Raw genomic sequence first — 20232 nt, forward strand, 5'->3', positions numbered from 1 at the left:
AAACAGAAACTTTTTGTGACAAAATCTAATGCTACAGGACCCACAGCCACACACCAAAGTGAGAAATGGCAAAAATGTGTTGGAAATTTTAAGAAACAAGCACTGAACAAATACAGAACTGTGTCTGTGCTTAAGGACAGAAAGAAGCAAACAGGAGTGAGTATTTTGGAAAGAGGAAAATTGCTGCCAGACTCATTTATGGGAAACAAGGACACAGGATATGAATGTAGCAAGAAAACTTTTCTCCCTACTGCCCTTCTGTTTTTAAATAGTAGCAAGGAAGAAGGGTAAGTGCTGCTTATTATCTGGAGCCTCCAGGAAGGAAGACCAAATAGCCAGAGCCTCAAAAGAACAATGTGAGCCAAAGGAACCTGAAGCCATTCACCAATTTCCTCTAACAGGAGACAAGATTTGCTTACCCTCTCAAACTGATGTTCGGATACTAACTCATGTCTTCAGGCTTATGAGAATTCTGCCTGCAGACTGTGAAGATCTCTATGTTGGCACTATTGTATCATGAACATTTGGGCCCCTCATAACAGCACAAGTCTTATGGAGTAGCAGCTGAGGGAACTGGGGTTGTTTAGCCTGGAGAAGAGAAGGCTCAGGAGGGACCTTATCGCTTTCTAGAACTACCTGAAAGGCAGATGGAGCAAGGAGGTGACTGGTCTCTTCTTCCGGATAACAAGTGGCTGGACAAGAGGAAAGGGTCTCAAGCTGTACCAGGGGAGATATTGGATATTAGGAGAAAAATTTTCACTGAAAGAGTGGTCAGACATATAACAGGCTGCCCAGGCAAGTGGTGCAATCACTGTTCCTGAAAGCATTAAAAACTATGTAGATGAGGCCCTTCATGACATGGTTTAGTGGTGGACTTGGCAGTCCCGGGGTAATGGATAGATTTGATGATCTTAAAAGTCTTTTCCAGCCAAGTTGATCCTATGATAAACTTCGGGGGGGGGGGGGGGGGGGGGGGGGGGGGGGCTGGGGGGGGGTGGGGGGGGGGGGGGGGGGGTGGATAAAAAAATAATAAAAAAAATCAACCAACCAAACCTCAAACCAATGAAAGGAGGTGCCAAAGCAGAACACCATCTGTTTGATTTTTAAATGTTTCTCCAAATCCCTGATACATTATTTAAATTAACTTAGTTTACTTTATGTTCAGGTCCTTTTAGACCCCTGCATTAACTTGTATCTATGCTGTGTTATGTATCACCTCTCAATTTGCCTTAGTAGCTTCAAAGAATAACAAAAAAAAGTAATACTAGCAAAACCATTGAAAAGTGGTAACTGTAAGTAGAAGAGAATTTGACTCAAGCTACAATTAAATGTTATATAAAAAAAAAACCCTGTAGGTGAAAAAAAAAGAGCCACCTGCAATGCTGAAATAAAAGAAAGCTCTGTTTTGAGCAATAAAAGTAACAGCAAAGAAGCAGCAGTCAGGGTAATGTTTTGCAGCTGTTCATGGATGCTGGCTGTGTCATGAAATACTTATTCCTTTGTTTTTACAGAGGGTTTCAGGTTTCCTGATAATCTTTTCCTTCACTTCATTTTTTTTTTTCCCTCCATACATGAGTCTATAGACTATTACAAGAGGGCAGTGGGTGTGTGTGGGATGTTGAAGATAAAATATTTGTTACCACTTGACAAACACTGCTTTATTTGTAATGTAACGTAAAAGTTACTCATTATTGTTTTAGCTGGAATGGGCAGTTGTTTCATCCTGTGTGTTCTCTTCAACAGTATGAACCAAGCAAACTGTTTTAGAATAGCAGCAAGGAGTCACAAATTATTCTGTGTTTTTATAATCAAATGATAAAGCATAGTAATAACACATTCTTGAATGATCAAGAGAAGAAATCTGGCTGAAGTAAGGACTAAAGCATAGTGAAAGAAAAACAGAGTTAGAGACCTTTGTCTCTTGGCAGATCAACACACATATTTGGCCATTGTGGGTTAAGTAATTCTAACCCCCACTATATATAGTTATATATATATAGTTATTTCTACCCCTTTGCCCAGTTGTAGTCCCACCTCAAATAATAATCTCGAACTAGTACAAAAGACAGGATACATTTGTTTAAAAGTAGAAGTTATAGCAATTACATCAACAAGCGCATTCGACTCTTCTTTCTGACTCCACTTTCGACAGAGGCCTGTTCAAATGCTTTGTATTGCTATTCAAACAGTTGTATTGTTACTTCACTTGAATGATGATTTCTTCTTTCATTCTCTTCCCCTCTTATGTCAGATACATTCCATAAGAACTAATAATGATCCATAGTGAAATACCTGATTGCAGCAAAGAGAACTGTTCCTGTAGATGGACTTTGCTTTATCCTCTCTAACGACTCAATCCGAAACAAGCATGGAAAGCAGAAATCCCAGAGCATTAATGAAAGCACTTGTCTTAGATATTTAGGAGAGAAAGAATGAAATCAACACAACTGCTGTTGAAAACTAGATTTTTCAAAATGTGAATTTATGGAAACAAATGGGAATCAAAGGTATCTTCTTAAGAAGATGTACATCATTTTGTTACATTTTATATTGAGATAGGATGATGAAAGCATGAAAACTAATGCAGAGAAACTGGAAGTGCAGAGAAGGAATAGGAAAATAAGAAGGGACCTTTACAGGTACCCAAAGTTGTGGAAACAGAAATTATTTCCATGAACCACTAATAAAGTTATCAGAAAAAATTACACCATAGCACCTAACCATCTTAAGTTGCTTTGGGAAAGTCACCTCTTACAAGACAGATCAAATAGTTTAGTTGAAGAGGCTTTAAGAGTAAGGAATACTTTCAGCTTCTCTAGATCTAGGAATCTAAGGCTTCAATTCCACAGGAGAAGCATCATGACTGGGTCCTCAACAGTCTGCTTGTATCATTAGAAAGGATATTTGGAAAATACAGATAAACTTTTTCTAATAATTTTGGCATAAATGATGCAAAGGACAACACATTCACATAAGGCAAAACTTCACTTAGGATTAAATTCTTGGTCATAAAGAGTATTTATATTTTCAAAAAAAAGTCATCATAAAATACAGCATTCATAAAATCTCTAAGTTACTAACATTTTAGAACACTTATCAGTGTAAAAGCACTTACCATAGCCTGAAAAATGCAGCCAAAATAGGAAAGAAACCATAATTAATATTAATAATTTGCCAGCTTTATTAGAAAAAAAATAAAATCAACTGATACCTATTTCAGTCAGTGTCAGAAGTAGATATTTAAAGAACATACAGTTACACAGCTATACAGTAAGTCCATAATTAATAAATTGCAGAACAAATTTTGGTTTTAAAATTCTGCAATGTGTACTTACTAAAGGTAGAATACCTTCAAGAGAGTTATCCTTCTATGACTGGACAGTAAAGCAATAATCATTGACATATTTGAATAATAATAATAAAGTTTCATTGTACCATTCGAAATGTGAATTTTCTTTTTAGATACACTTTGATAATTATTATGCTTTTCAAAGTGAACAGTTACTATTAAGATTCTGATGTCTTAATCTGTTCTGAGCTCTGTCTGTAAACAGTTCCAACAATTAAGAAAAGCAAAGTGTTATTTAATATACATAAAAGCATCATAACATGGCTGTAAATTATATTTGTGCAATACAAATTACATTAGAGTGGCTAGTGTCAAAACAAATGGACTCAATGAATGCAGACCCTAGTATGTCATATATGGCAACTTTTCATTGATTTCAGAAGGAGTTCTACTACAAAATTGTTGCTGTAGTCTCTTTGTGATCAGATACTGTGGTATGTTGCTGTGGAATGACTGAACAGAGAAGCTAAGAATACACTGAGCAAAAATCTGGCAAAGATTGATCTTTTAAAGACAACTATATTAGTCAGTTACTTTGACTGACTCCCCATCATTTCTTTACAACAAGAAATGAACTGGGGGCTTGCCACCACCACAGACTAAATATGTATTTTATTTAATTACGAATTCTACACTTTACAAGAAGAAAGAGAGAAATGTGAATGGCACTTGAAATTCTTCACACAGAGAGATTCTACTTAATGTGGTTTAGACTGGAAGTCAGAATAAATCTCAAAGGAACTGCCATTCTTTTCAGTTTTCTGAAATTTGTCAAAATTATTATTGTCTACAATGTCTGCTAAAATAACATACCTGGTCTTGTACCATAAGTATGCACGTCTTTAAAACATTCATACTGAAACAAGGTTACTTTTTAAAAGGAACTTCCTTTTTCAGTATCATAATAAATCAAGTCAATCAGTATATCCCAAGCACTCAAAAACAGCTGTCTTCACAAGCTAATTCAATACAAAAATGAGTAGTTTATTATTGCAGGAAATTCACATTACTTGAATTCACAAGTAATATCCAAATATTACATGAAATATTCAGACCTACCTAGCACATTATAACAACTGCATCATTGCTTTTTACCGCCTCCATCCATTTGCTCAAGATACTTTTTTTCCACAAACCAATTGTTGACAAACTATAATTCACATGCACAATAGTAATTACAAGTAAGATCTAGACAACTAGAAATAAATCAAGTTTCATAGCCTCAGAAGTTACTTACCACATCGCGAACAATGGGAAAAGATTTCTTTCTGCGCAGGTCTGGCATGCTATCGATTCCATACAGCCCACGGCCAACACTGTAGAAGTTGAAAAGGCAGAGACAAAAATAAAAATCAGGCTTTCAAGTCTGCATCCTAAGAACTACTTAAAATATCCGTATTTACAGTTAAAACCAAAAATTAACAGTTATCAGCTAAAGAAAGTGTTCTAATTCTCATGAAAATTAATGAGAGTGTTCTTCGTGTGGCTGTCTTTTTCTCCTCGCATTCACTCAGAACAAAGTGTAGCTAAAAGGTCGCTCAAATACCTGCTAAAGCTTTGTACCATGGATTTAAAAGTTGTAACAGTAGCTTTCCATCAAAAGGACTTGTATATCTGGTAGTTAAGATGGAGGCCAACACTGTACAAGATTATCTCTGTCATACATTTGATACAAATAGCAAAATATCTAACTAAATACATAATCCTTTCCTCTCACGAGTCCTTGTGATTATGGAAAACAGAACTTGTCACGTTTTAAGATATCTCCATGGCAACCATCGTTATTTTCTCTTGCCTGGTTTACCTTTTTCATTAAGCACACTTTTAAACCACATACTAGATCTGACATACAATGTGAAAACAACAGCAAAGAACAGCTTGGAGCCACTTCAAAGAATAAAAGGCTGACACACTCATCCAGTAACCATACGCTCCATTCTCCCCAACTCTTCAGAATAGGTAAGACAGGTATTATCCTCCTGATTTTTTTCCAGGGTGGATGTTGCAAGATTACAAGGAATTGTCAGATTTGTAATTCAGATATATTTAGAGGTTCTCAGAGAAGAGGGTATAACTTATTTTTCAAGATCCAACATACTCCCCTCCGTGCTCCTTCTGTTTGACATTGTCTCAAATATCCTATTCAGCTGTTTTTTACATTTTTATTTCTCTGCTTCTGTGTATAACAAAAGTACATGTTACAGTAAACAGTATATCTCTAGAAATCACAATTATTGGGTGAAAAGAGATTTAACTGAAATTAATGACAGAATTTTCACTTCCTTTTGAAGGGTCAGTACTTTGTCCCAGATACTCTTTTGCTGACCTGAGGATTAAAATCTGCTGCCACTAGTAGAGTTAAGAAATTACGTATTTATTTAAGCCAGGACTCTGGATGACGATTCCTGTTGGATATAGAAGCTACAGTTCCACAGCTGCAGCTAAATCCAGAAGGAATTATGTATCAGAGACCTCAGTTGCCATGATTTACAGCCTGGCATATTGTTATAAACTGAAATCAATTCTGGGTTATGCTAATTCGCCAGACTGTAAGCAGTTCAGGGACAGACATAGCCTTCTACTCCAATATCTCCACTTCTAATACCTTCAAGATGAATCAACCAAAGCCAACAGAACTCATAAATCACAATCCAAATTATTTAAGAGAAGTGAAATACACCAATGAGCATTACATAAAAGGACACCAACTCTGACTTAAGCAATTGTTGAATTGCAAACCATTAGAAGACTAGGAAGCAAGGAGACTATACTAAGGAAATACCATCTTATCCTATGCATACACTTTTCTGACAACTTCTAGGTGTCTGCTTCTGGCCACCACCAGGAGAAGAGGGATTCTGGGCTAGATGGATCTTTGCTAAGACTGTGTCACTGGGGTTTGTTTTTTATTTTTGGTTGGTTTGTTGTTACTTTGGGGTTTTTTGTTTGCTTTGTTTTTAAGGCAGTCTACAGTATTTTTCCCCTCTCTCACTTGGAACAAAATTGAGTTCTATTTGGTCCCCTTTCTATTCCACAGGCTTGAAGAAGAAATAGACACAACAGTAGATTGCCACTATTTATTTCCATGCTTTACTTTCAATAAATGAAGAGCAACAAACTTCTTAGAATGTGTTTGACAGGGAACTTGAAAATTTCAGCTTTGGTGAAGCTTAACTGAAAATCAGATGAAAGTAAAATGACATAATAGAATCTATATTGTCAGGGGTATTTGTTCACCTTCTGTTCAATAATTCCCATACTTTGAAGTTCTACTTCCTCAAATAAAAGCTCAGTGCATGTATGATACACCATCCCTGAAATATTGTAACTTCCTGTAATGTTAAAAAACTGGCTAAGGCAGCAGCAAGAAGTTTTACCCTAGAGCTGAACAAAAATTCTGCTTCACGGTCTTGAGTAAAAAAACAATGAAAATGAAGAGGTCACTCAGTATCAAAAAGACATTTTATGTCACCGGGATACTTAATTTTCTTAAAGTTCTTGGGATTATATGATATTTTATATTAGATGAGCCTGGTTTATAACATAATTAAATTTATGTAGTCAAATGTGATACATAAAACATCTAAGCGTCTTTAATAACTCAAAATGCTGGTCTGATCCCATCAAAATTGAAATGAGTTTTTTGAAGACTGAACTAGGGGTATGGAGGGGAGGAAGAAAAACATTGTCGCTGAATATTATAATCACAAAATGTAGCCAGTAGCTTTTGTGAAAACATAAAAATGGAACGATGCAAGTTAATGAAAATAGTTATGAGGCAGCCACACTGTCTGAAGATCCACAAATCCACACTTGGGTAGCAATAAATGATTTTTGCTGGAGTAGAAAACTGACATGGGAGAAAATACCAGCGTTACAGAAGTAATTATAGGAATGGATTTATAACTTTCCCTGGTCCTTAGTATATTAAAATGCCACCAAAGAAATACCTAGCACTTTCTTTGAAAATGAAAGCTGGATTAGAAGTGTCTTAATATGAGCTAAAAATACCACGTTATAAGAAAAAAAAATATTAAAAGAGCCAAATCTCACCATGGAAGCAAACCTATTATCCTGGCCAATGCAAGAACTGGGGTAGACTAAGCTATATTAAAGGACTATAGCCACTCAAATTTGACAGACCATGTACTCAAATGACTACGCATATTAATGTAATGAAAATTCTGAAATTATGCTTCTTACTCATATTTATACAGTAAGGATATAAATTAATCACACATTTGGATATATTGTCAACTGCTCGTTCTAGCTGAGGCAGCAAAACAGATTTTATGACTACAGCTTTGAGCCTCCCTCTGCCTTCTAATCACAAATCTGTTGTGTGCTGCATCCCCACGTGCAAGCCAAAGCAGACCAATAGATATATATTGTGGTAAGAGGCCTCTGGGGCCATTTCAGCTTTAAGAAAAAATAAAGTTGCTTGCAAAGAATTTCTGACCTAATTTCTTTTTCCCATCATGCTTCTTGTCATGTTACAGGGAGCTGATGCCAGCCAACTTTGTTCTAGCCTCAGGCAATGTGGCCTCAAAGTGCCATCATTTCAGCTTGTAAAATTTGTCCTTTATTTTTTTCAATATTTTGAAAAACTAAGCAAAACAAACAAACAAAAAAAAAACCACACAAACCCCCTAAAACACTATCATGACTTCCTAAGGGACAAACTAAAAATAAATAAAAAAGTTGTTAAAACCAAATACCAGCAAAACAGCATTAAAACTGCACTTGGTAATATTCTTGATCCTTACAATAGAGGAAATCAGTAGTAACACTACAGAGTATTCACAGTGCTGCAAAAACTCTCGAGAAGGCAGACCTGGTCTCAATATTTATAGGGATGAGAAAAATCTGAACATCCTTCTCAAAATTAACACTCCCTTATCATAACTGTTGCAATACCATAAAACCAAGGACTCAGTTTGAATTCCTTTTACTATCCTTGAAATCTGTGTAAAGGGCCTCCTTAGTATCAATATGGCCATAATGAAAGAAACCAACATGGGGTAAAAAAGAACCCAGTTTGCATAAAGCTTGTGAGAATTTATAAGGTGGAGATAGGAAGTTCTACATGACAAATTCATTTGCAAAACCAGGATGGAGACTTTCCTGGAACCAGGGGAGGTAATAACATGCCGCACTGAGTTTATCTTCGACAACATGCATCTCTGGTTGTCATTATTATAAGGTCATAAGATCTAATAAAAATAAGAATATAAACCTCCTGGAGCAGAAAAAGGTAAAACCCATCAAAAGCAATATTGAAACATCAGTGGCACCCTAATGAAGGTGGTGAGAAATTACCTTACAACTTAAAACCCAAACCCATCACAAAGCCTTTTAAGTTCTCTTTTAAATCCAGGTGTTTATGTAGCTGTCAACTTTCATCCTGCTGTATCATCATGGAATCATGGCCAAACAGCTTTACTAGATTTCCACCTCTGGTTAATTTCTGCAGACACGATACCACATGGATTTAGAAATATATCTACAGGAACACGTAACTGACTGTTCTCAGCTTATACACGAGTCTGGGAAGCATCCACATTAAAAATACTTCAATGACAGCAAAGACAATTTATTTAATCCACCAAATGCTGGATTAGAACGTATTTATTAAGATACTTCAACATGAATCAAGGAGAGTTAAGTCAATATAATAAGTCAGAAAACACTGGATCTGGGAGGCTGAGAGTTCCTTATGGGTGTAGATCACAACTAGAGCACACTTCATCTGAGGGTTAAGAGGAAGAATGAAATGGAAGAAGTATAGAAATCAGCAAAAGAGAAAATCTGAAACAAGAGAAACAAGAACAAAAACTTGAAAACTAAGAGGACAACTTTAGTTGGTCTGTAGTAGCTAGCAAGCAGGTGAAAAGATTGAACCTCTCAGAACTAATCTATGCACATCATTTCTGACTGGTAAAATTTCAATCAGGGACTCTTGAAAAGCTGAGCAAGGAGTAAGCAGTTTTACTAACTTCAAGTTATTGATGAAATCTGAAGATGAATAAGGAAAGACAATCTTGTTCAAACCATTTGTGTACTTTTTTGAAAGTCTTCAGAATTTTGGTCAAATTCTTCTAATGCATCAAGTACATATTAACTTCTCACCCCACCCCTCACAAAAATTGCCAAATTGCCTCTTGGCCATATTAAATCCCTCAAATTCGTCCCTGTTTCTGCTTGTTGAGTTCCTTACAGTTACAAGAGAGAAAAAAAAAAAAAAAAAAGTAATCCTTTTCATATCTTAGTTGAGTGGGTAAAGCCCTTACTTGAAGCATAGGAGAGTTTATTTCAACCCTTAAGAGCAAGCACTTCAGTTTCCAAGCACTATCCTAACTCTTACCCTATAAACTTAAGAGATAACCCATCTCTCCCATGCTGCCTTCTAATCCACCTGCACCATTCTGCAAGAAAGGGAAAGAGATGCACAGGCTGTTTATACATTTCCTTTCTATTTTCACATAAACAGTCTTTGGTGTGCAGGGTTTTGATACTAGAATTTTCTTTTCAAGAGCATAATGATTAAGGTAGACCTAAACTGCAACATCCAGACATATCTACAATTCTCAGCAAAAACATGATAGAAATAAGATTTCTGAGGTTAGAAAAGTAAATGTATAGAGACTAAGAAATAAATTCAGATGCTCAGATTGTCAGGGCTCTTTGGTACCCAGCAGCAGTTCCACCAGCAGTGAATAAAGCTCATCACATGTATAAGGCATTCTTACACCACAAAGAGCTGCTTCTGATAATTAACGTCTATAAAAACACTTCCATTTTTATTCTGCTCTGTAACACAAAATTACAACTAAAATTGAACTTCTTACTGGATCCCATTTACCAACCAAGTACACATATACAGAGCAGCATACACCAAGGTAAAAAAAAAAAAAAAATAAAAAAAATTCAGGAATGACTGAGTCTTTTCCAGGGAGAAAAAAATATGTCAGAATTAAGAATGATGATGAAGTTTCCAAAGACAAAAAAGGATGACAGGGCTTGTGAGGGAATAGTAAGAATGAAAGAGTCAAGACAGAGGAGTACATAACACCAAGATATTTCATCATGACATTAGTGCTGTAATATGAATTCTGACTTTATGAGGGGCTTGTGAATCTTTTGTCAAACTTAGAATTCATCTGGGTCCAGCAGCTGCCTCTGCATAATTTGGAATAAACAGCAACTGTTCCTCTCCCTTTGAAGATTGAAGTGAAACAGGGTTAAAGCTGCTTTAGCCAGAGCAGGTAGTGGTGGCATTGCAGTTGTTTGGGATGTCAGGAGTGCATGAGGGGTGAGGTTGAAAGGAAGATATTGACAACAACAAAGACGACCCTATTTTTTAAACATGGAAGGAGCTAATAATATGAAAGGCTGGAGTAAAGGAACTTGAACAGATATGAGCCTGTGTATGTTTTGGGTCTGGTGGTAAGAGAAAGTGCATAAGGTGATATACTTAAGGGCTATATCAGAAATTCCAGTCACTGCCACTTAGGCTGCAGACTGGTATTCTGTGCATGCAAGCACATACAGAAGGATAAAGGTAATAGCTACATGACTCCTGCATATATGGAGGGGTGGGAGAGACTGTAGGCAAATTATTTCCATGTTACTCCTGGTAGCAGAGCAGGTATTGTATTTTAGATTAGTTTAAAACATTTTTCAATACTGTTAATCATTTTTCCCCAATATGAAAACTTAGAAGCACTGTATAAAGGAAAAAAACTATACAACTAATTAAAACAAAAATTAAATACACAGACAAAACTAAAAGGTAACAGCATAAAGGGAATTGGTGCACAATAAGGTGAAAAATATCCAGCAGAGACATGGAAAGCCTGACCCACCAAATTCTCATAACTCAGAGATAAATAAGCAGTAAACATACACTTGCAGATACACTTCATTTTTAAATGGAGAGCAGGACAATCCACTAGGAGATCCAGTGGAAAAATACAGTTCAGCTAACGTGTGCTGAAAACACACATCTTAATCTTACTCTTGGAGAGCTAGATATTTAGTACTTTTTCTTGCATCTTTACTGAAACAACACTGACATTGGGAATATGAACCAGAAATTCTTCTATATACAAATTCTCTGTACAAGAACAAAATTTGATCTTTCTAATTGTATTTAAGAGAATCATGTGCAAAGATTGGTGGCTATCAGCTGGATGTAAAGATCAATACACAGATCTGGATTACGGGATCAAATTTTATTGAAAGCCTGGAGAATAGTTACATTATCAGAACTATCAAACTGGGCAATGCCATATTGACAGTGAAATTCTAGTCTTTATGTATAGTCTGGAATATTAAACACTACAGCGTTAGACAAACTGTACCTGTTACGTAGCTTATAGATTGAATTCTTCACTCCCCTCCCTGACTCCAGTAACAACCCAACAACAAAGTGACACAGAAGATGACAAAACTGATGGCACACGAGTCACTGTTCAGTGCAAGAAAAGTAACTGTAATGTTGACTTTTTCGTGTGCTTCTTGAAGACATTTTGCACAGCAATAATCTATTTGAATTTGCCAGAGTACCCAAGAAAAAATAAATTCATTTTACCATTGAGAATGTGCCACTGAAGGAAGTGAGTAATCATGTGCATGCAGCACCATCTGTGTACCATTAGCAAATTTCACAATGGATTAGACCATGTGGTAAAATTATCAGTCTCTGACATCACTTCCCTGGGGCAAGCAGTGAATTAATACAGAACAAGTCTCTGGAAAAAGTAAAACAGTTCTGGGGGGCCGAACATAAGAAACACATGGACCTGCTGGAGCAAGTCCAGAGGAGGCCACGAACAGGATGCACCTCTGGAGCACCTCTCCAATGAAGACAAGCTGAGGGAGTTGGAGTTCAGCCTGGGGAAGAGGAGGTTCAAGGGAGACTTCTGAGCAGCCTTCCAATACCTAAAGGTGTCCGTAAGAAATCTGGAGAGGCACTTCTTACAAGGCCATGTAGCGACAGGACAAGTAGGGAATGCCTTTAAGCTAACATACAGGAGATTTTGATTACACATTTGGAAAAAAAAAAAAGTCTTCACTATGAGGGTGGTGAGGTACTGGAACAGGGTACCCCAAAAAGCTATGGATGCCCCATCCCTGGAAATGCTCAAGGCCAGGTTGGATGAAGCCTTGAGCAACCTGGTCTAGTGGGACATGGCAGGGCAGGTGGAACTAGCTCTTTAAGTTTGGAAGGGTCTTTAAGGTCTCTTCCAACCCAAATCATTCTATGATTTTATGATTCATATACATGATGAAAAACCCATCTGACCTTCATGTCATTGTCAAACATATTGAAAGGATAAATTCTAAACTTTCTTCATCTTATTGAAGATGAGACAAAATGAAGAGAATATTATTTGGTACTGGCATAGAAAGAACAGGGAAGGTGGAGCTTTTGCCTTTTAACAAAGAAGCAGCATGACAAGCTACAGAAAAGCTGTATTTGGTTTTTGCCTTTTCTTTAATCTTCTGGCTTTTTTCTCATTTCATGCAGCCAAGTGAAAATCACGGCTGAGAATGAAGAGCTGCAGTCTTTGTCATGGGCTTGGGATGTGCTTGTGCATGTAAGGTGATTTCACAACACTATGGTATGAGAAAGAGGGAAGAATAAAGCAGGAAAAGAGGCAATTGAGATATTTCTATATGGATAAAGCAAAGTATCAAGGGTTGTGAGGGAAAGAATATCCCCTCACTTCAAACAGAAACACCTTTTGGGGAGAATTAGATGGCAAAGGAGTCATATCTAAGGCTGCAGCCTGTTAATTCTGGCAGTGAAAAGGCTGAGGGGTTTTAGTTTTTTAACACTTTAGTTTTTACATTCAGGAGTAAAGTGGAAAGTGTGATTAAAACAGAGTCACATCAAGTTTTAGAGATGTCAGTGTTCTTCACTGAATGAGAAGTTAAATGAAAAATACTGTTTTCAGGAAGGCCTGGTGAACCAGAGGCTTGCATTAAGATACTGCAGACAGCAAAGGGAGTAGAGGCTCTTTCTAAACTTTTTCAGCAAAAGAAGTAAGGTTTAATCTAAAAACATGAGCTAGTATTGAGATACTGTCAGTCATTTGAAGTAGTCATATGCAGTGGTTATAGGATATCACACCTTACTCTTAGAGGATACAATATTTGAATTTTCCACCTGTGAATGGAAGAAAGGGCATAAAAAAAGAAACTTCCATCTGTATAGTCCTTGAGTGGCAGAAGGTCTCCTTATGTCTATGAGATCATTTTCTGTGTGCAACCCACACAAAATAAGAATTCTATGCACTCTTGTACTTTATGTTTCTAAGTCCTACACCTATTAGGAAACTGTAATTAAGTAACTGGCTATGGAAAGCAGTGCATACAACAAAACCATATGGTCCAAGGCAGGTTCCCACATGCACAGATACCCACACCTGATTGTCAGAACCTACACTCACAGAATCCTCTAACAAAATGCTATTCCTAAACTATATAATAACTAGATGTTAAACTGTTTCTTTTCTGATTTTCCAGATTGCAAGCAATATGACTGAACTTTCTAATCACACTTACTCATGTGAGGGGAAAACAATAAAATTTAAGAAAGCAAGAACTACTTTCTTTAATAACCAAATAAAGGAAAATTTAAAAAAGGAAGAAAAATCACATGAAATGGAAATTTTTCATGACAATTTTGGTTATTTTAAGAAATAATTCTCTAGCTTAAACAGTGAAAGCTGAACCATGTGTAATGATCAAAACTGGGTCATTAAAAACCACAGATGGTAAATTCGCAAGAGTTTTGAACTACCTATATTTTCAGTCTTGGTTTTCTGCTTTTTCTACAGACATACACCCCCCTCCCCCAAAATTTCTTCTTATTCTAGAAACATGGCATTGAATGTAATATACAAATCTGTACTGAAGAGCACCCATAAGAGTATCTGAGAATGTTGATTTTTACATTGTATTTCAAGAATTTGAACTTATTTTGACATTAAATATTGTTCTCTTACTAGTTCTGAAAACTGTGAGGTGACCTACACACCAAGCTTCTCAAATACAACTGTGCAAAGATATGAACAGCTTCTTTTTTTTTTTTTTAAAGACACAAAACTCAAAGTTTTATTCCAAACTTACACACTAATGCTTCGGGGTACAAGAATTCTTAATTTCAGTAGACCACATTTTACTGTGTTATAGCTTTTAAGACAGCAGGTTTCTGCTTTTCAATGATGAGTTACATTACTATTAGTGGTGCATCAAACTATAAATTACTGAAATCTGGGGTCATCAAAGCCTATGAGTAAAAACAAACTGACATTCTATAGGACAAAACAGAAAAGAAGGATATACTTTCTTTGCAGATATGACAGAGAATTTGAGGCAAATATCAGAAGCTGTCCCTGTGACACCTCTGGCTCTGATATGCATTAGCATTTTGAACAACAAAGCCACAAAATATAAATTGTTATACCTCAAAAAGTTATTGTCATACTTTTCTTGCACAGTTGCAGTGGATCTGATCAAAGCCCTCCATATTTTAATTAGAGTAATAACACTGGCATGAGCATAGAGAGTTACAGGAAATGTTTTTGTGGCTAACACCTTGCTGAAAAAGTATTCAAGTTAGTAAACAAAAGAAACAAAGTTGCTTCAGATGCACTGTCGACAAACAATATAATTCAAACAGAAATACTAACATTCTGCATTTGGAAGTCAGGAAAGAAAATTCACAGCACTAATCTTGTTCTATTTTTAAAATAGAGAGAGATACAGTACTTAGAAAATCCCATTCAACAGGAGTAGTTGTTTTCGCATAGTAAGAAACATGGCTGATCAATATGCAAGGCAGGAGCTTGTATCATTTTAGTACCCAGTTACTTTCGACCTTTGTGACCTTAAGAGAAAGCTGCATCAAAGTGAAAGCAATTTGTGGTTTGCCAGCCAAGAGAAGTATACTACAATTTCATCCTAATGCCAAAGACACTGCTAAGAAAAAATCCACATGAATTATCTTTTATAATACTTCAAATGTCTAATGTTGCATTCAGCAAGTAACCCTGCACAATGTCACATACAGCCTTACACTTTTACAGCAATTCTGAAGTTTCCATGAGCTGGAAAAAGAAGTAATACAACACTTCGAAGTATGACAAACTATACAGAAACTATCTAAGCTACTGAAAAGCTGGTGAGTGCTCTTAAATTTAAGGTTTAGCTCCATCCCTGGCAGTGTTCAAGACCAGGCTGGATGAAGCCTTGGGTGATATAGTTTAGTGTGAGGTGTCCCTGCTCATGGCAGGGGGGTTAGAACTAGATGATCTTAAGGGCCTTTCCAACCCAAACTATTCTATGATTCTATGAAGTCCAAATGTTACCTTCCATAGCAGCAGGTGAATTATATTAAGAAAATCAATGCCATTAGTTTTGTTTTAAGGGGGAAAACTCCCAAATATACGAATCTATATTGGAAAACTTCATTGTGTCTAACACCTATTGAATAGCCTTTAAGATGTGCAAATGAGAAGATGGAAGATTAATTCAATCTCATCACCTCATCTTTGTGACAAACCATAACTACACCAGATAGTGCTTACATAGTGTACCAGCAAGAGGGTAATATCCCTTTTAAATAGATAAATAATCTAACTGATAAATTTTACCAATGTTTTTTACTTTTTCTCCTTTCAAAGCTGAATAAGAATAAAGTATCCAAAATAGGAAGAGGAAGTTTTCCCCAAAGGAAGGAATCCCTGGAACCAGATGTTAGATAACTCCATCTGGAAACAATCAAACAAAATGTACACATTTCTCTTACACTCACTCTCAGCAACTATATGATCATTTTCCCTTGACCTGTTAGATTTCACATCTTAGATTGATATTGTATTACTGCGCATTTACCAAAATTAAGAGAAAACCAAACTACAGTTTCAAAAGGCATTTGTTTTGTATGCAAAGAAGTAAAAAAAAAAATTGTCTTTCTGTTGGCATCTGCAACAGAATTTTGGTTATTAATTTCTTAAAAATTAAGACTTAAAAAAAATTAAAAGATGACATACACAATGAAACATTATATTCCTTTTAAAATAATTCAAATTCTTGTAAGAACAAAACTTAGAAATAATACTATAACTCTATGACACTAACTTGTAAATATAAGTAACAGAATTCACAGTCATATTGGTACTTACCCACTAAATGCCTGGACTGCATAAAGCTTGGAAGTATCCAAGGAACTTCCACTTACTATCCGAGCCTTTAGTAAAGACCAAAAAAACATTAGTTACTCAGTGGTTTTTAGTAAGCCTTAGACAGAATTTAACTGTATAACACACATAACACCTAATATGAAAATGTTTAGCAGGGTCAGCTCCTGGCCAAAGCTAGAGTAACTATTGCTTTGGAATACATTTTGATAGCATTCAGGATTTGATGAAACACACTGGAAGAACCCATGGGAAGATAAGATATTGCTTCCCAAATATTGTTGTCCATTATGTCCTATAGTGTATGCAGTATAGATGATAATTAGAGACAAAAATCCCAGATAACTTGTTTGACAGTAGCAGACCCCTGTGTTGGCAATTATGATAAACACAAGATTGACAGTTATCCTGTTCATAACTGCAACACATTTGCAATACAATCAAAGGAGAACAAAAGAGTGAAAAGCTGGGAAAAACATGCAGATATCACAACTAAAATGAAGGAACCAAACAGGTCAAATAAGTCACAAACATCAAAATACATGATCCCTATAGTAAATACGTGATTTTAAACCTTTTCATCCACAGAAACGCTATCTGGAAGAGAATCGGGAAGAAGGGGAATATAGGTTAGACAAAAGACTCGAGAAAACTTCTTATGCTATAAAAAGCTGTCACTGTTTTAATCTGCTAATGAAAAGCAGAATCCAAGTAACACCTGTGCTTAGCTGTACCACTGTGGCAAGACCATTGTCACCATATTTTAACCAAGAAAAAAAATGTTTTCAGTAGATAAGAACCCCTGCTACTTCTGCAGGACTGTGCGGATACCATTTAATACATACTGTAACCCAGCACAACATGATTTTTAGGGGTTTTGTTTTGTTTTAGGTTTTTTAATATTATTTTATATAGTTGCAGTGTTAAAAAAAATAATGCTCTGTTTTTAAGGAAAACGAAAGTGTTTCTACTAAGGATACACATATATTAGAAAACCCAAACAAACACCCAAACTTCAGAACTGTAACTATTCTATTCTACAACAGCAATTCATATAATAACAGAAATTACCCCCAAATGCAAACAGAATTAAAATTGTGAAAGTATAAGATATACATTTATATATAAAATTATAAATTGCTTAACGCAAAGATGTGACGCGTTCACATTTACTATAAAACAGAAAATATATGCTGAGAAGGAGCATATTATACACAGGGAGCACTACCCTTATTTTATCAGCTTGGCAGTTTGATGCTTTATGGTACAGTGCATACATGAAACTGCATTCTTTTAATTGTCACCTTACTGATCTTTACACTTTTCCTCCCTAGTTCAGGTAATTTTCAGATGTTTGAAACTATGTCACATTAAATACATTATAAAATTATCATATACACCTTAAACATCTGCCACTTTTAATTTTTAAACTGGTTTATCTACAAGAAAATACCAAACACATACATGAAAAATATACTGGCAAATATAAAGGTGCATACATTTTCATGGTGACAAGCCAAGGAACTAAATGTCTCTATTGTGCCACTGATTTCAGAGTCTACTAATGTGATCAAAGTAAAGCACTGGTACAAGAACAAGCAATAGAACTGAGACTGAAGCTAAGCTGTTCAAAATGTGTTTTACCAGTCAGATTATGTTTGATTTTGTATTATTAAAAAAAACTTAAAGAGGATTGAGATACTAAGTATTAGCAATATCATAACACCAAATTTGAATCCACAGAAAATCCAACTATGCAACAGCCTCCTCTCCTTCGTGAGACCACCAAATTTGCTATTTTCTTATCCTCTGCTACAGATCTTAGCTTCTCTTTCACAGTCACTGTGAATAATCCATTTAGAAAGAGTATGCCTCAGAATGAACTATAGTTTACTGTTCCAAGAAAAACTTACATTTTAAGTTATACAGAATACTAAAAACTATACTAATAGTAAAATACATTATTTAGTAAAAATAGAGCAAGACAACTTACTCTGTTTTCTCACTTCAAAATCCCCCCCTTCAGAAATACTAGAATTTTTATATTGCCTCAAAAATTGATTTGTGACTAAATTAAGCTATAGTGTTGTAGTTGTCAGATTACCCTCATTTGACTGGATAGATTTTTAAAAATTAGTTTAGTCTTTATTTTTAATTGTGAAATTTATTTGTCTGACAACATCAGAAATGATGGGCTACTCTTTTCTCACAAGCATAACAAGATTTGGAAGACAATATCATCCTACTTTCCCACTATAAGAATATTACACCATTTTCATAAGCAGGCTAAGAGCAGAGTCAGGAGCACCTAGATGCCTGTAAACTGGGCTGGCTGTGGAAACAAAATGGGATATGCTTTTATGAGGGCTAAAGGAAATAAAAGGAATAGTCAAACCAAAGTGCTGGAGCAGCATATTAGCAGGTGAATGAGAGGAAAGGCAAGAGAGGATATATCAACAGGACTCTAAGTAGGAGAGAATGAGCCTGAATATATTTTCAAACTTGAAAAAAGGCAGAGTCTAAAAGGTGAAGAGAAATACCAGGACTGAGGGAAGTTTTAGGCAGAAAATCTCCTGTAAGGTAAGAAGCCTCACAATCTGTTCATGCAAACTATAACTTCTTTCTACACTATCAAATCATAACAATATTTTTAATACTACTATTTAAAGATGTATAATGAATCTCAGTATTATAGATGTGGAATACAACTTTTAAACAGTTTGCAGGTACTTTCCTACCAGCTGCCTAAAGAATCCCATCAATTATATGTTTAATTCTCTTGTTTATAAAATTATATTAGAAAAATACAAAATCGTTGAGACTTGTTCTCTACATTAAATGGAATTTTGTATTTCAGAGCATGATAGATGAACATATGAAATTTTCTTTACCTCTCTTGGGTTTCAGCCAGCTTCATCTAATTTCACTACATTTCCTTTACTGGAATCTAATTTTGCCTAAATTTAGGAAGGAGAGCAACAATCAAAAATTAGAAAGAGAAAAAAGGTATTAGGTTTTTGGTTTAACTTGTTTTGCTTTGCAGTTGCTACTTAGGAAAAAAAAATTATAACCCCAACAATGCAGCAGCCTAATGGCTTCTTTGCTTAATAGACATTGCATAAAGCAGACAACTGACTCAAATTTCCCAAAACAAGATATTGAGAACATCTCTTCTGTCACAAATGACTGCATCTTGAGAGAAAAAATTGATTTGAAAACTTCTTTATTGCTTCTTCTGAACTCACCATGAGTGAAATAATCTGAACTGTGGAAGTTTTCTCTGTACATATGAAAGCACCAAATCAGGAAGCATAGAGTCACCAAGCAATTCACTTTAGTAGTCATTAGACTATGAGAACAGACAGCAACATTCCTTGATGTAGATAAGAAATGAACTGTGATTATGTAAGAGCCCACTGAATGTATTTTTAATTCAGAGATACAAGGTTAGACATCTCAGATTATACTGCTGAATGACAACGATTTACTTAAAAGAGTTTATCTTCATACAACTCATTTCCATCATTCACATGTACTACAACAAGACACACAGAAAAGTTGTGAGTGTATTGAGAACAACATAAATGGTGGTTCGTTAACCATATGGGATACTACTTAGATTTTTTTTTCTCCTTAAGTACTTATTTTACAGTAAAATTCACTATAGTGTGA

The 20232-nt window shown here is 35.6% G+C and overlaps 1 protein-coding gene across 2 annotated transcripts in view; it reads right to left on the bottom strand.

Annotated features, from left to right (window-relative positions):
• Window positions 1-20232, bottom strand: part of UNC13C (unc-13 homolog C) — a 147300-nt gene that overhangs the window by 101446 nt on the left and 25622 nt on the right. The window contains exons 2-5 of one of the 2 annotated variants that reach the window (XM_031046130.2): window positions 17135-17157; window positions 16546-16610; window positions 4587-4665; window positions 3116-3121 (exon numbers count right to left, since the gene is read on the bottom strand). In XM_031046130.2, the coding sequence (XP_030901990.1) occupies window positions 3116-3121; window positions 4587-4665; window positions 16546-16610; window positions 17135-17157 (173 nt within the window). The remainder of the gene's footprint in view (window positions 1-3115; window positions 3122-4586; window positions 4666-16545; window positions 16611-17134; window positions 17158-20232) is intronic. The other variant, XM_031046129.2, reaches the window with a different exon arrangement.

Source organism: Melopsittacus undulatus, chromosome 9 (genome assembly GCF_012275295.1).
Source record: "Melopsittacus undulatus isolate bMelUnd1 chromosome 9, bMelUnd1.mat.Z, whole genome shotgun sequence".
NCBI classification, from domain to species: domain Eukaryota; kingdom Metazoa; phylum Chordata; class Aves; order Psittaciformes; family Psittaculidae; genus Melopsittacus; species Melopsittacus undulatus.